General features: G+C 40.5%; 1 protein-coding gene and 1 pseudogene across 30 annotated transcripts in view; both read left to right on the forward strand.

The window, feature by feature from the left end:
* Positions 1-16,213, forward strand: part of FHOD3 (formin homology 2 domain containing 3) — a 548,282-nt gene that overhangs the window by 423,547 nt on the left and 108,522 nt on the right. For 20 of the 30 annotated variants that reach the window (XR_014807874.1, XR_014807875.1, XR_014807876.1 and 17 more), the window contains 2 exons: positions 9,010-9,144; positions 14,738-14,788. Coding sequence is in view for 27 of the 30 variants with exons in the window: in XM_021096273.2 (XP_020951932.2) it covers positions 9,010-9,144; positions 14,738-14,788 (186 nt within the window). In the remaining 3 variants the exon portion in view is untranslated. The remainder of the gene's footprint in view (positions 1-9,009; positions 9,145-14,737; positions 14,789-16,213) is intronic. The other 10 variants (XM_021096275.2, XM_084964482.1, XM_084964487.1 and 7 more) reach the window with 1 other exon arrangement.
* On the forward strand, positions 11,348-12,359 carry LOC106510694 (small ribosomal subunit protein uS2 pseudogene; annotated as a pseudogene).

A 16,213-nucleotide genomic window follows, 5' to 3' on the forward strand; every position in this document is an offset into this window, starting at 1 on the left:
CTCTTAATACCCTTCATGTATTTTGTCCAACTCTTAACCCCTTTTCTCTGGCAACCGCAAATCTGTTTTCTGTATCTATAAATTTTGTTTGTTTTTTTTTAGATTCCACATATGAATGAAATCATGTGGTTTTGTCTTTCTCTGACTTTTTTTACAAGATACTCTGTGTTGTAACAAATGGCAAGATTTTATAGCTGAAAATATTCCATTGTGTATATATATCCATTCCTTTATTAATGGACATTTAGGTTGTTTCCACATTTTAGTAATTGTAAATAATGATTCAGTGAATGTAGGGGTGCATATATATTTTTAAAAAGTTAACGTCTCTTATCTTCAGATAAATACCCAGAAGTGGATATTATAGTCATATGGTAGTTCTGTTTTTAATTTTTTAAGGAACCTCCATCCTGTTTTAGATAATGACTGCACCAATTTACATTCCTACCAAGAGTGAACAAAGGGTTCCTTTTTCTCCACATCCTTACCAATACTTGTTATTTCTTATCCTTTTGATAATAGCCATTCTGACAGGTGTAAAGTGATAGCTCATTGATGATTAGTGATGTTGAGCATCTTTTCATTTGCCTGTTGGCCATCTTCCTGTCTTCTTTGGAAAAAATATTTATTCAGCTCATTCCACCTGGGCTCTTTTTCATACCTTTCATGTCTTAACATGTTAATAGTTTCTTTAACTTCTTGAATCTACAGTCTATAGTCATAATAACTTTTAATGTTCTAGTCAGCTAGTTCTGTCATCGATGTCATTTCTGGATTGTTTTCAATTGATTGATTTTTATTTCCTCTTTATGGGTTTTAGTTTCTTACTTATTTGCATGCCTGGTCATTTCTTAATGGATGCCACACCTCGTAAATTATCTTCTTTTTTTGGATTTCTGTAAACATTCTTGAGCTTTGTTCTATAATGTTATTAATTCAGAAAGTTTGATCTTTTCAGGCATCATGTTTTTAGCTGTGTTAGGCAGGACCAGAGCTATGTTTAGTCCAATATTTTATCACTGCTGAAGCAATAGCCTTCTTACAGCTTTAACTGATAGACACTGACACTTTAGCTTCTGCTTCTCCCAACTGCATATTCACTCCTGACCTTCCAGCTCAAAGTCCTGGGTGCATGATGGTGATTAGCTTGGCCCTCTACACCAGGAGCCTCATACACTGCTAGATATCTTGCCTTTGGATGAGCTGCCTTTGGGGCAGGAATCCATTCTGCATTCACTCAGCTGTTACCAGGGGCACAGGATCCTGTGCAAAAAAGCATTATCTCAGCAGGTCATCATCATGCATTTTTCCTAACGAATGGGCTGGGGATGTAGACACACTGAGCATAGCACATACAGATTACTCCATCTTGATACATCCTAGCTGTTCAATAGCTAATTGATTCTTTAGGTGACTAGTCATGCAGCTCTTCTAAGTGCCAGGACACAGAAATGGATGAGAAAATAGGATCTGGCAAAGAAACTTAGACTGCCAAGAGGAAATGTAATAATATATATGGCAATGATTAAAGACCTAATTTAGGGTAGCAGTCATTTCTAGCAAAGAAGTGAAAAAAAAAAGTAAATATTTATGCTGACACGGGTACTGTGACAAGTACTGCAGAAATCGTGCTTTACTCAGTACCAGTGGTGTGGGGAGGGGAGGCATATAGGTCAATACAGAGGCTTTGGCCTGATAGACCTGTTTCAAAGCCCAGCTCTGCTACATCTTAAATTTAACTTCTCTGTGCCTCAATTTCCTCATCTGTAGAGGGATAATAATAGAATTTAGTCCAAAAGGTTGTAAGGATTAAAAGAGCCATTTCATCTAAGATAATTGGCACACTGTGTCATCTCCATAAATGTTAACTATTATTGCCAACCATGTTTCAGTGCAATCAAGTTCCTGTTCCAGACGTCCCAATGAGGGCGGCTTGAACCAGATGGGATTTGTGGGGCAGTTCCTGGAGCCTGTGACAGCCAAGATTAAATATTGTCATTCCTCTCACTCAGAGTATATTATCCGCTCCCTTGCAAAAGCTCTGTGGCCTCTGGCCATCTGCATTCTTCTGTGGCTTCCCTCGGTTGCAGCTGCCTTGGGTGTAACTTATATGACTTCAGCTTTGCAGGTGCCTTCGGAGTGGCACGCAGTTCCTCCTGATGATGGACCCGGCTGGTGGCCATAATGGGGAAGTTTAGATCAACCCCCCAGCCCCTCTAGCCCCTCAGCCTGGGAATAGCCAGTGTCATATTCCAGATCTGGCCTTGGAGACCACAGCTCAGACCTTCCCTTACATGTGTAGATTTTAGACTCCCAGCATCAAATGCTGTCTGCTGAGTGCCTGCTGTGGCCCAGATCCTATTTTGAGCAAACTGACACATACACTCCCATGTAAACCTGATAGTACTTCATAAAATCTTCATAATACGGGAGATGTTTTACCTCCATTTACAAACCAATAAACTGAGGCTCAGAGAGATTAAATGACTGGCCACACTCAGGTTTCCCCAGTCCAGAGCCCTGTGCTTTTTTTCTTTACACCATAGCTTGTCCCTGGACTGGCCTAGGTTAAACACTGCAGCAGCTATCATTTACTGTAGGTATTTTCCTGAAAGATTTAATGTGAAAGATAAATGTCTATTAAAGATGCCTTTATAAAGAGAAAATTTCACCATACTAGCTTGAATTTTGGTGTGTGTGGTTTTTTATTTTATTTTTTTCCCCATTTTTAGCCTCCCCGTAGTATATGGGGTTTCTGGGCCAGGGATCAGATCCAAGCTGCAGTTGCGACCTAAGCTGCAGCTGCAGCAATGCCAGATCCTTAACCCACTGTGTCAGGCTGGGGATTGAACCTGCGTTCCAGCACTCCCATGACGCCGCCCATCCCATTGCACCACAGCAGGAACTCCTTGGTGTTTATTTTTGAAACAGTGATTTAGGATATTCCCTTTGTATGGTTTGAATGCATTCCAGCATTGGTATTATGGGCTTATTTCCATAAATAGGATTTATAGGACCAGGATTTATACTCCCATGTATTGGACTTATCTAAGTAGAGGGAGATTTAGGGAAATGTAATTTTTTAATATTATTTTTTTAGCCCTTTGTTCCCATTATGACCAAAGTGGCTTATATGCATCCAGGACACAGATAAGCTCAGGGGACCCCTTCGTTGTCCCTTCCTGCTCCAGGAATCTGTGTTAGGGCACCCAAGAAAATAGATCTTGAATTGCAGAAGGTACTATGCTTCTGTTTAGGAAAAGAGGAACCGGTCTTCACTGCTTTGAGTTAGCAGCTCATATTTCAGTTCTAAGGAAATAACCTCCACATATTGTTAACGCTGTTCACTGCTATACTCTGTCCTCAGACCAACATGAGCTCTGCCTCTGCAGGGTGTCAGTGGACAGAGGGTCACCTGCATTTCCCGTCCTTGGAGGTGCCCGGGAAGGAAGGACAGCATCCACCTTCCCAAGCTCTAACACTATTCTAATTTTAAGTGAGCTCCAGTATTCTCATTAGAAACAAGGAAGAGATGTTAATGATGACAGAGAACAGCTTCACTGTGACCTCGTAAGTGTAGCCACTCATGACCCATTATTAAATTATTATCTATGAGGTTTTTTTCTAAAACAAGTTGAAATATTTTGAAGAACAGACAAAATCAGAAGCTTAAGGGGAAATGACAAGGTCCTTATTTTGCTCCTCACCCAAGCTGGCGCCTCTCTCCTCCCTCTGAAAAGAGAATTCAAAAGTCTGGAGCTACTGGTCCTTAAGAAGACAACCACACAGGGCAGGCTAACAGCTAGGCTGGAATTAGATTTGCCTAAAATAATTCTCCTGTGTAGGGTGCCTTATTTTTTGTTTTGTTTTTTGTTTTTAAATTCTGTAATTTCACTGTTCAGCTAGCTTGGGACTTCAAAGATATTTGATGTTAAATATGAGTTATCTCTCCAAGAAGGACTTTTGATTGTTAATGATAAATAGAATGACTCTAAAAAATACATTCCAGGTTTATAGATAATTACGGAAAATCATGGAGCAGTAAAGAACATTATATATAAAATCGAAGACTTTTTTCTTTTTTTTTTTTTTTTTGATGACACTTTTTTAAAAAAATTTTTTGTATGGCCAACACCTGCAGCATATGGAAGTTCCTGGGCCCAGGGATTGAATCTGAGCCTCCGCTGTGACCTACACTACCGCTGTGACAGTGCCAGATCCTCAAACTCACTGTGCTAGAGATCAAACTGGTACCTCTGCAGCAAACTGAGCTGCACCACAGCAGGAACTCCCAGATGACACTTCTTTTTTTTTTTTTTTGGCTGTGTCTTTCAGCAGCTTAAAGTGGGATCTCAGTTCCCAGACCAGGGATTGAACTCAGGCCACAGAGAAGGAAGTGCAGAATCCTAACCACTAGACCACCAGGGAACTCCCCCTCTCTTTTATTCTTCCCTAGAAAAAAACCACTCCCCCTGAAGTTGGTGTTTATCATTTCCATATATATATATATATTTTTTTTTTTTTTTGCTAAATGTACATGCATCCCTAAATAGTGTATGGTTTTGCTTTTATTTCAACTTCATAGGAATCATAGCATGTTCTTCATGTTCCTCAAAGCACTTGTCACTACCAATATATTGTGCTTTTGAGAATCATCTAAGTTAAATCATGTCACTCTATTTCATTCATTTTCTCAGGTAGAGAGTATTCCTTTGTACAAATTTGCTGCAGTTTATTTTGTTTTTCTATTTGTAGATATTTATGTTGTTTCTAATTATTAACCATCAGCAGTACAAACAGTGAAATTAATAGTATTCTTGTACATGCATGTCATCTTCACACATGCAAAAGTTACTCTCTAGCATAAACCTGGAAGTGGAATTGCTAGATGGTAGGATATGCACATCTTCCAATGTATTAAGTGTTTCTCCCCAGGTGATTTTATCAACTTAGACTCCCAGAAGTAGTGCATGAGAGTTCTTGCCTTGTTCCATGGCAACCCTTTGTGTCATCAGACATTAATTTTTGTCAGTCTGCAGACTTAGAGATGTGAAACAATATATCACTATGGGTTTCACTTGCATTTCCTCGCGCTGATGTCTGGTGAAGATGAGTATCATTCATATATTTATTGGAAATTTCATTTTCTTCTTCAATGAAATGTTCGTTTTTCCGTGGGGTAACTTGTCTTTTTCATACCGATTTAGTTTGTCTTTTTTTATATGGTTCTCTTTGTATTGTGTATACTAATACTTTGTGGTTTATATGAGTTATCATTAACTCTTCTCAGGTTGGTGGCTTTTCTTTATTCTCATGTAGTCTTACAATGTATAGAAATGGTAAATTTTAATATATGCATTTGTATTAACTTCTCCCTTTTTGATTTCCCTTTGGGTCTAAAAAATTCTTTCCTATCCTTGTATCTACAAGTGGTAAAGTTTTTCTTTTTACATGTTTCACTTAAACTTCCTAGAGTTTATTTTTGTGTTTACTATGAGAAAGAGCTAACTATAATTTGTCTCACACAGGTAATAGTTGTCTCAGCACCATTTATTAAATAGTCCATTACTTTCCCACTGATATGGGGAAGGTCTATCATGAATCAGAATTTCATAAATGTATGAGTCTGTGTCATTCCATGTTTCTATTCTTGCACTAAGACCACATTCACACTTGATCATTGTGGGTTTAGAATGGGCTTGACATCTAGTGGGGCCAGTGATCCACTTTGTTCTTACTCAGAATTGTCTTGGTTATCCTTGGACCTCAGTTCCTCCATAAAACTTCTGGAGCCATTTCAAATCCTTTTGAAATGTTGAATCAAATTGATTTAGAATTGTATTGGAATTCTATATATTGAAAAAAGAATTGGCATCTAGGCTATGTTGAATCTTTCTATATGTGAATGTGATATAATTCTCATTATTTGGATCTTTTAAAAAAGTTTTGTAAAGGTCTCGGATATAGTTAAAGTAATTCATAGTTACCTATGGTTAAGTTGGTAAATTGTTGCTGATATATGAAAATGTAATTGCTATTTGTACATTTTATATTGTGAAGCTTTGCTAGACTCATGATTTTAATAGCTTGTGGGTTTTTTTTGGATTTTGTATCTAGATGATATGTACAAGTAATGACATTGTATTTCTTTCCCTTCCTTATGCTTTTGTTTTTCTTACCTTAGTGTATTGGCTAAGACCACCAGAATAACATCAATTACCAGCAATTCTGGGGGTATCCTTGTATCACTTCTAATATTAAACTGTTCCTAATATTTCAACATTTTGTTTTCATCTTTTTAGGGCCGCACCCATGGCCTATGGAGGTTCCCAGGCTAGGGGTCGAATCGGAGCTGTTGCTGCAGGCCTACGCCAGAGCCACAGCAATGTGGGATCCAAGCCTCATCAGTGACCTACTCCAGAGCTCACATCAACGCTGGATCCTTAACTCACTGAGTGAGGCCAGGGATCAAACCCCACAACTTTGTGGTTCCTAGTCAGATTCGTGGGAACTCCTCAACATTATTAAGAATGATGTTTACCATAGCTTTTAATGTGTCTTTACCAAATACCTATTGTCAGGTTTCAAAAGCTCTCTGCTATTCCTAGGAATAATGAATTTACTCCATTCTTTTCAAATTCTTGAGCTGACCACTCATTATGCTTTAGAAACATCCTAAAGTTTTAGATATATATTCTTTTATTGTAATATTCTGAATGTTTTCTAATTTTCTGTATTTTTTCTTTTTGGTATGAGTAAATTTTGAGAGTTTAAAATGTTTTCATTTATCGATTTTTCAAGTGTATCTTCTTGTTATTTATTTTTAACTCAGCTGCATTGTGGTTAGGAAGGGAGCCTACATGAAAACCAGTTCTTGGTATTCATGCATAAGCTTGAGCTTTGTGGCAGAATTGATGATAAGTTTTCGAATAGTTCCTATGTATTTGAGAAGATTATGTTTCTTTAATTTGGGACACCAAGTTATATATGTTCATCTGCTAGGCAAAACTTATTAATTAGCTTAAGCAAATCTATTATATCCATAATAATTTCTGTCAGTCACTGTGCAAGAGGCATAGGAAACCCCTCTACTTGATTGTGGATTAGATTTTGCTTCATATAGCAGGAAAATGCATAAATAACAGTAGCTTAAATAAGATGGAAGTTATACAAGATAGTCTTGACTTTGTGTATATGAAAGATAAATAAAATTCTATCTATGTCTAAGGGTCCAGAGTTGATGTAGGGGCTGTCTGTTGAACCTGAAATATGGGTGTTACTAAACTTGGGTCTGCTGTTTCCCACTTGAAAGTCAAGAGGCAAGTGCTGGTACAAACAGAAAGGTTGCTTTAATCAGAAATCTGGCATCCTGGGGAGAAGGCGGACTTGTGTCCCAAAGCCAACTCTGAGGATTCCACTTTGCCATGAAAAAAATTTAAAGGAAAAAGAGGAAATAATCTCAGTTAATTTTTGAGATAGGGGTTCAGATTTGTTTTGCCCAGTCCCACTGCATGCAGGCTTGTCAACATCTTGTGATCTTTCTTTAGATGCTATCTTGCTCACACTGTTCGTTTTTGTGATTACCAAGGGGAAGCTGAGGAAAAGATCTAGTCATCTCTTACTTACTAATATTTCATTTTTCTTTCTTTGATCTAAGGAAAGAACCAGGTCAAGCAAGGTATCATGTGATGAAAAGGTTTGAAAGGTGTGCTCAGGCTGGCGATGAGTAGAGCACAGGGGTGCCTGGGTTAAGTCTAGTTGCAATATAGCTTTGCTAAAGTTCAAGACAAAAGAGACTTCCTGCAGAGAGCTCTTTCCTGTCAGAAGCTGCTTACCTAGGATTCAGTGGCTCCCTCTCTCAAGCTGTCAAGGATGGTGGTTTCTTCCCTCTATTTCTCCCACCGCCTCTGGCTATCAGTCATCTTTTCTAGGGAGAACAGCTGTGGATTGTATGTGATGGGAGCATTGCATCTTTCTGCTTCACTAAGGGACTTTGTGTTCCCTACCAAACAGACATATTTTTATACAATTCAAATAGGCTTTTACCTAAGCTATATATCAGAATTATTTGTTTTTCAGTTTAGAAGGGTTTTTTTTTCCCAATAAAAGGAAGCCCAATTGTCCATAACAGATTTTCTTTATTACTCCCCAGGGAAACCACAGACTCCTATTCCCAGCTATCTTTCTTCTTTATTTTTCATGTAGTTACCTAATTTTGCCTTCTCCACACATTCTTCAGACTTCACATTTCCTGAGATACACCTGTGATTCCTCACTGAGGCCTTCCAACAGCTGACCATCCCTGTCATACCATCTTCAGGGAATGGTCCAGATTGTGTAGTGTTGCCCAGGGTCAGGTGCCATCCTTTGATCAAACTGCATGTTCTCGGATACTTCTTTTTTTTTTTTTTCGGATACTTCTTAACATGGAATGACAGGTCCTTAATTCCATTCGGATTTTAGACCATTGCTATCTTCTTTTCCTTATCTGTCATCCCAACACCGTGTTTTGAGGTAACACAGTTATTTCGAGAAGTACATTGAGAAGCTGGTGTATGGCAAAGTATTTGTACTACATGTAAAATAAGAAAGAATAGGCTGAATGTTGATTGCAGCTGATCAAAGTCTTACCATAGCCCATTTGTCAAATGTGTGTGTGTGTGTGTGTGTGTGTGTGTGTAGAGAGAATGTGTGTTTACATTTTATGCCTATTTATGGAATGCTTTTTGATTATGGCACCCATTATTGATAACTCATATGCCGAGCATGTTGCTTGCTATTCTATAGGTATTATTGCCTTTTTATCCTCTAGGCACATGAAGCAGGTTACTTATCTCCATTTACAGATGAAGATCTTGAACCAGAAGACCCGAGATACTCAGTAATTTCCCCCGTGCCTTACCTAGGTACTGGCAGACCCTTCATTCTAACCAAGGACTGACGGATGACTCCATTAGTGCTTTGAATCACAAGCCAAACCACTCAAACATCAACTCATTGTATCTGCAGGTCATCACCGAGTGGTCTTCTCACGTCATCCTTTAGGCAGCACCAAGAGTCACTGGCAGCAGAGAGAGAGAGGCGGCGACAGGAGAGGGAAGAAAGGTTGCAGAGAATAGAACGGGAGGAAAGAAACAAATTCAGGTAAGAAAGACTTGAAGATGTTGTTAAAGAATTAATTGAAAATTAAAGCACATGCCTTTGTTGGTGCTTATGGTTGATACTGGTATGAGAAAGTTAGGAAGTAATGTGTTTGCTTCAGATGCTGTCTCTGTGCTCAAGGAAGAGCAAGGTGATACCAGGAACAGGCTCAGTCTGGTTTGTTATGGCCTGTCTTCCTATAACCGAATGGCAGGAAGCACAGCCAAACACAATTAAGGACTTGTGTGTTCTTGAGTCCTTCATTATCTAATATGGTCTTCTCCAGGCCTTCCTGAAGACAGAGAACCTAATTGTCTCAATTTGCCATTTCCCCCTGAAGCTACTCATGTTTTATTCATGCACTATTTATTGGATGCCTAAAAGAAAATGCTTTTACCATTTTCTGGTTTGCTTCCTGCTCCCCGTAGCAATATTTAATATACTTTTTTTGTAAGCAGTGATGTTTCCTCCTATGGGACGAAAAAGGCACTGTGCTGATTATTCCCAGCCCACTGTGCCCCTGATCTTTGGTTTCTGTCCAGCTCCAAGGATGTGTTCCTGGGTGTGGCCCACTCCAGCTTCCATGTCTCAGCCTGTTTGCCCCTTTTCTCCTCCAGCCAGACCAGCTGTCCCCCCGCGCCCCTCCCCGCCATCCTCCTGGGTGACCTCCTAGTACTCCTCTCCCCTGGCTCATGCTGTGCGGTGTTTCATAAAATGCCAGACACTTGCTGCATCTTTTCTTACACATTTCATTCCTTTCGCTCTCCCTCTTCCCCTCCTTCCCTCTTGCTTTCCCCTTCTCCTGCCTTCCCCGCCCATCATCTTCTCATGCATCTCCCCTATAGCTTCTACACTCTTTCTTCTTTTTATTTCTCTCCCGTCTCCACTTCCCATTTCCTTGGTTCCCTTTCTTTTGGGAAACAATATTCTGATCCGTTACTCCCAGTGAAGTCTATAAAGAATGTAAAGCATTGTCAGTGAGGATTTACAAGTTCAATAGGGTGTTTTCCAGCAGCCAGAAGGAAGAATTGTAGAAATGATCAAAACATGAGCAGCGTTGTGAACTTGCCTTAACAGTGATGCATTACTGTATGAATACCAGCATCCCAAGTCTGTGGGTGAATGCCTGGCTTTTGTACAACGGGGCTGATGGGCTCCATGAAGTGACCCAGCATTATTCTCACGCCATGATTGTGTGGTAAACCTCAAGCTGTCAGATTTCTACCAAATGACATATGGAAATGCCAGACCTGTATGCACCATTTCTCGTGAGGTAGCTCTGGAAGTTGTCGCTTTTGGAAAGACCAATTTGTAAAACCACTGGAACAGGTTAAACGTTTCCCGATTCAGTGCTTTCTGAGAAATTCGCCTATTTTACCATCTAATAGTGGCAGATACCCATGGAAAATTCAGAGATTAGCTCACCCATCTTAAAGATTTTGATTTAAACCCTGTTAAAACAGGGTAGCAGTTCTGGGGAAGATGGAATCAACACACTCCCTGCGCCCCCACCAACCCTGGTCTCCTGCTGCATCACTGAATGAATGCAGCTGTAAATCAGGGATAGATTTAAAGCATGGAGCTCAGAAAGCTTTGAACTGTAAAGGGAACAGGTGAATTGGGGATGGAGACTAGCAGCCAAAGTTCCACCAAACCAGTGGGAGGTGACCAAGTTTCCCTCTAATATCACATGGCATGTACTCAAAAACACCTCAAAACCAGAAGCACATACCAAGTATAAACTGAAGGAGCTCTACGAGAAAGCCTCTCCTGCACTGGGGAGCAGGAAAAGGGATTCTTGAGGGTCAGAGAGTTGAGAAACATTCTGTTTTTTCTTATGTTTTTCTTCTCTTCTACCCTAGCCTCCCAGCAATATTGTTACAGAAGCAGTTCATGGCAGCAGCATCCAGGCAGGTGCCTGAAACTCTGAGGGAGGGAGCCCTTTCTGTGGTCAGAAGCACATGACCACAAGAGCACTGGGAAAAATCTCCATTTTTCTCTCTGTGTCCTGCTGCTGCATTGCCCCGTATGCAGGGAGAGTTATGGAAAGTCTGCAGCAGAGCAAGGAAAATAAGGCCCAAGGTTTCTGGCTAGAGGACCAGGAAGGAAGACCCAAGGAATCTAGAAGATGATAGGAAAACCATAGAGAGTAGAGTGATCAAGAGAGCAGTCCTCCTTTCCGCGCTGCTCAGACCGGGGTCCATAGGGCGTTGTTCTTGATTCCCGTCGTAACTTAAAGGGAAACTTTCACAATGTCCAGAGCCCTCGATGTCTTGCAAATGAAAGAGGAGGATGTCCTCAAGTTCCTTGCAGCAGGAACCCACCTTGGTGGCACCAACCTTGACTTCCAAAGGGAACAGTACATCTACAAAAGGAAAAGTGATGGCATCTATGTCATAAATCTGCAGAGAACCTGGGAGAAGCTTCTGTTGGTGGCTCGTGCCATTGTTGCCATTGAAAACCCAGCTGATGTCAGTGTCATATCCTCCAGGAACACTGGCCAGCGAGCTGTGCTTTGCTGCTGCTACTGGAGCCACTCCTATTGCTGGCCTCTTCACTCCTGGAACCTTCACTAACCAGATCCAGGCAGCCTTCCGGGAGCCGAGACTTCTGGTTGTTACTGATCCCAGGGCTGACCACCAGCCTCTCACAGAGGCCTCTTACGTTAACCTGCCTGCCATTGCTCTGTGTAACACAGACTCACCTCTGCGTTATGTGGACATTGCCATCCCGTGCAACAAAAAGGGAGCTCTCTCAGTGGGTCTGATGTGGTGGATGCTCACCCAGGAAGTTCTGCGCATGCGTGGCATCACCTCCTGTGAACACCCATGGGAAGTCATGCCTGACCTCTCCTTCTACAGAGATCCTGAAGAGATTGAACAGGAAGAGCAGGCTTCAGCTGAGAAGGCTGTGACCAAGGAGGAATTTCAGGGTGAATGGACTGCGCCAGCTCCTGATCACTGCCACTCAACCTGAGGTGGCAAATTGGTCCGAAGGTGTGCAGGTGCCTTCTGTGCCCATCCAGCAATTCCCTACTGAAGATTGGAGTGCTCAGCCTACCACTGAAGATTGGTCTGCAGTTCCCACTGTGCAGGCCACTGAATGGGTAGGAACAGCCACTGAGTTGTCTTAAGTTCTTCCATGAACTCTTAAGTTTCTAAAAATAGAAGTGGGTTGAATATAAAATAAACAGTTTCTAAATTGAAAAAAAAAAAAAATAGAGCAGTCCTGAGCTCATCTCCCGTTTGTGGACTTGCGGCTCAAAACCTAAAGAGCATACCACAGACTTTGAGAACTAAGTGCCGAGTGGAACACCACTCAGGTCCCAGACTGGCCCCTGGGTGGTGGACACTGGGTGGTGCCTGATAGGAATAGCGTTAAAAAAATATTTGAAAACTGAGCTAACATTGGAACCAACATCAGAAGGCAGTCAGAACTTGCAGGCTGAGCCGGCTTCAGTTGATTGCCTGCTGAAAGCAAACAATCAAGACTCTTCAGAGAATTTCAGGAAGACCCATACTCTCATTACAAAACTTTTTAAATGTACAGAAAGCAATCCAAAACAACTTGTCTTAGAAAAACCAGGAAAATCTAAAAGGGAAAATAGAATCAAAATAGGCTAACCACAAAAAGATGCAGATGTTGTCATTTTCAGATAAACGCTTTAAAGCAACTATTACAAACCTGTTCTAAGATGGAAGGGCAAGCACGATTGAAACACATGAAAAGAGAAGTCTCTGCAAAGAAACAGAAGGTATAAAGAAGAACAAAATGGAGTTCCTGTCATGGTGCTGTGGAAACAAATCCAACTAGGAACCATGAGGTTGTGGGATCGATCCCTGGCCTCACTCAGTGGGTTAAGGATCCGGCATTGCCGTGAACTGTGGCTACAACTCCGATTAGACCCCTAGCCTGGGAACCTCCATATGCCATGGGTGTGGCCCTAAAAAGGACAAAAAAAAAAAAAAGAAGAAGAAGAACAAAATGGAAATACATATAGAACTGAAAAATACAATAAATTCATTGAATGGTTTCAGTAGCAGAATAGAGATATGAGAAGGCATCAGTGGATTTGAAGATAAAACAATAGAAATTATCCAATCTGAAAAACAAAACAAAATTTTAATAAAATGAACAGCGCCTCATGGACCTGGGAAACAATATATCTAGCATTTATGTCTTTGAAGTCCCAGAAGAATAAGACTCTAAGACAGGAGTGCATTGTAATATATATTTAGCACACATGTTGGCAGAGTGAGAGTTAGACCCAGGCAGCCTATCTTCTGACACCATGCTCATAACTATCCACTATTTTCTCTTGATCCCGGAAGGCTCTCACCTGTCATTTAAGTGCATGGAGAGATCCTGGCAAAATAACCCTCATCAAGAAAGGAATGCTGATCATCAGTGCAGACCACACAGAGCCATTAATTATGATGACTCTGCAGTTCCATCTTGAAAATCTGAGGATGGGAATGAAAGGAAATTCAAAAAAAAAAAAATGACATAGGAAAAGTTTTATAAAGTAGTCCCTGTGACTACGCAAAGACCTGACTCTTCATCAGCCATTTCATTGATTGAAGTTTTCATGCTTCTTGCGCTTTTTTCTTCACAGAGCGTTCTTGTCTGTTGTTATTTTTTAAATATGATCTTAAGTTTCCTGGGTTATGAGAAATCTTACTTCTAGCGTAAAAAGTGATGAGGATGGGTGTTTCTAAATGATAAGAAATGTGTGTGTTTGTTTCGTTTTCTCTCCCAGCTAATGTGCTTTAGCTGCTCTGAATTACCACCCCTTTATATCCAGTTAGCAGTGCTCAGAAGGGTGCAGTACTTCAGCTGCCTGATGAGGTCCAGTATAGAAAACCATGATGTCAGACTTCTCCAGGAAAATAAATGGTCTGCTAGGAAGTGACTGACCATGCAGCCTTAAACTGAGATTCAAGTTGGAACCTCACCAGTGGGGAACAGAAAAATAAACAGTCAATTTAGACAAAGTGGGGCATCTTACAGATGCAGACAAAAGGGAATGTACAAAACAAGAGCTTCCATTGATCCGTGCCTAGAAACTGAGAATGGAAGTGATGCAGAGAGAGAATCCTGGACCGTGGAAGGAATGTCCAAACTGTAGAGTGCAACACGAAATCACCAAGAAACTTGGCTTCACTCAGACTGAATTCTTGAGAAGAATGTTGGGGAGCTACCAGAGCGTGATTGTGTGTTAATCACCTCTGAGAGTTCTTGCTTGCCTGTCATTGCCAGATTTTATTGATGAATTGTTTTACCTTTTAAAAATCTGTGTCTCCCCTCCTTCCCCATACATTTAAATTCTTCTTTCTGAATAGTAGTTAGCAGAGTTAGAGTAAATCCAATAATCTCGTGCTTTCATTCCTGTGATTTTATAGAAAACTCATTGTATTTAGCACTTTTAAAGTATAGCCTTTATATTTGTTTTTCAAAAATTCAGTGACAACCACTTTCCATTTCTGAGATAATAGTGGGTTTCCATTATATATTCTGTTAGTAATTTCTTGGCAGTTTTATGCATCTAATTCTGTTGTTTTCCTTCCCCTTTCCTTCTTCTGCATATTTCCATTAGCCGAGAATATTTAGACAAAAGAGAGGAGCAAAGACAAGCAAGAGAAGAAAGGTTTGTATATCTCTTCTTTCCATTGTAACCAAATGGCATGGGACTTTACACTCTTAACCAAGCATGCAGAGGAGACTGTGTTAATTAAAATATAGTAGCTTCACCTAAGACCTCAGGCCTTGGGTACCTGGCATTTTGCAGAATAGAGTGTCCGGATTATCTAAAATTTTCTGAGAATGTACTGATTTATTTTGTAATGTGAGATTAAAAACTCCAAAACTCTAATCTAAATGAGCACATTAATTTAGCATATTGAGCATTTTAAATGCTCAACACCACTGCCACTGAGCCTGGGTTAGACGTCCCTTCTGTGTTTCTGAGTCACCTGTTCAGCACCAGTCCTTCAACAAATATGTGAGCACACACACTATACCAGGTGCTGGCCGGGGTGCCAAACCCGCCAGAGACTCTTACTGGAGGTGCCTGGTCACTTACCTGTGTCTCCCTACTGACCTTTACTCAGTTCCTGGATGGCAGGAACAACAACCTGATTTTCCTTGGGGTCCCAGTGCCTGACCGTAGGACTTGTGCATGGCAGGCACTAAGGAAGATGTATCAAATAAATGAGCAAAGGAAACAACAGCTTTATTTAAAATATTTAAGCTCTAAACCAGTTTGTTCATTTCAATGTCAGCATACTTTGGGTCCTATTAAAACATGCCAAGTTAATGTATGCAGTGTCTGGGAAACTTAGATAAGCAGAGGAAATTGTTTTTGGAAGTAGACCAGCAAAATGCAACTTTACCCCCATACTGTACAGCCTGCGGTTCTTCCTTCCACCACCAGATGGGGCTGCTGCATGGAGAGATGGAAAGGCTGAGGTCATAGCAGAACCAGTTGGGAACCTAACAATCTCTGAACTATGCCAATAAAAAGTGGAATTGTGCTAATTTTTTTCTAGACACCATCAGCTAAATAGATCAGGACAGTCTGAGGCAGGGAAGAGTGGAGACTGCCTGTGTTCAATTTAAAAATTAGATGCTTAGGTCAGCCTCATAAACAAAATTATGGCATTACTTTAATTCCAGTGTTCTATTAGATTATGGCCATCCTGATAACCAGTTGTGGCCAGCAGATTTAGAGTGAAAGACGCTGGCGAAGAAACAAAGAAACTTCTATTTCTCTCATTTAGTACCTGTTTTTGACATAAGGGGACATGACACATACCCAGGCTTACCAAATCAAAAATTTTTATTTTTTAGCTTTCCCTCCAGATTCTGTACTTTTTGTGAGCTTTTTAACAACTTGACTATCATATTATGTCTGCACAGGCAAGGCTTCAAATATCCTGAAAAGGGATCAGGTGCTCTATCAAGGTCTGATCTGATTCAAACTGACTTCCATTTTTTCTTAAATCACTAAAGGCTACCTTTTTCTGGATGTTATTGACATGTCTTTTCCCCAAAGCAGAGCATCACTTATGCC

Source organism: Sus scrofa, chromosome 6, assembly GCF_054392235.1.
Source record: "Sus scrofa isolate SSC_HxYL_T2T_F1_AM1 chromosome 6, Sscrofa_HxYL_maternal_Yorkshire_Landrace_v2.0, whole genome shotgun sequence".
NCBI lineage: Eukaryota > Metazoa > Chordata > Mammalia > Artiodactyla > Suidae > Sus > Sus scrofa.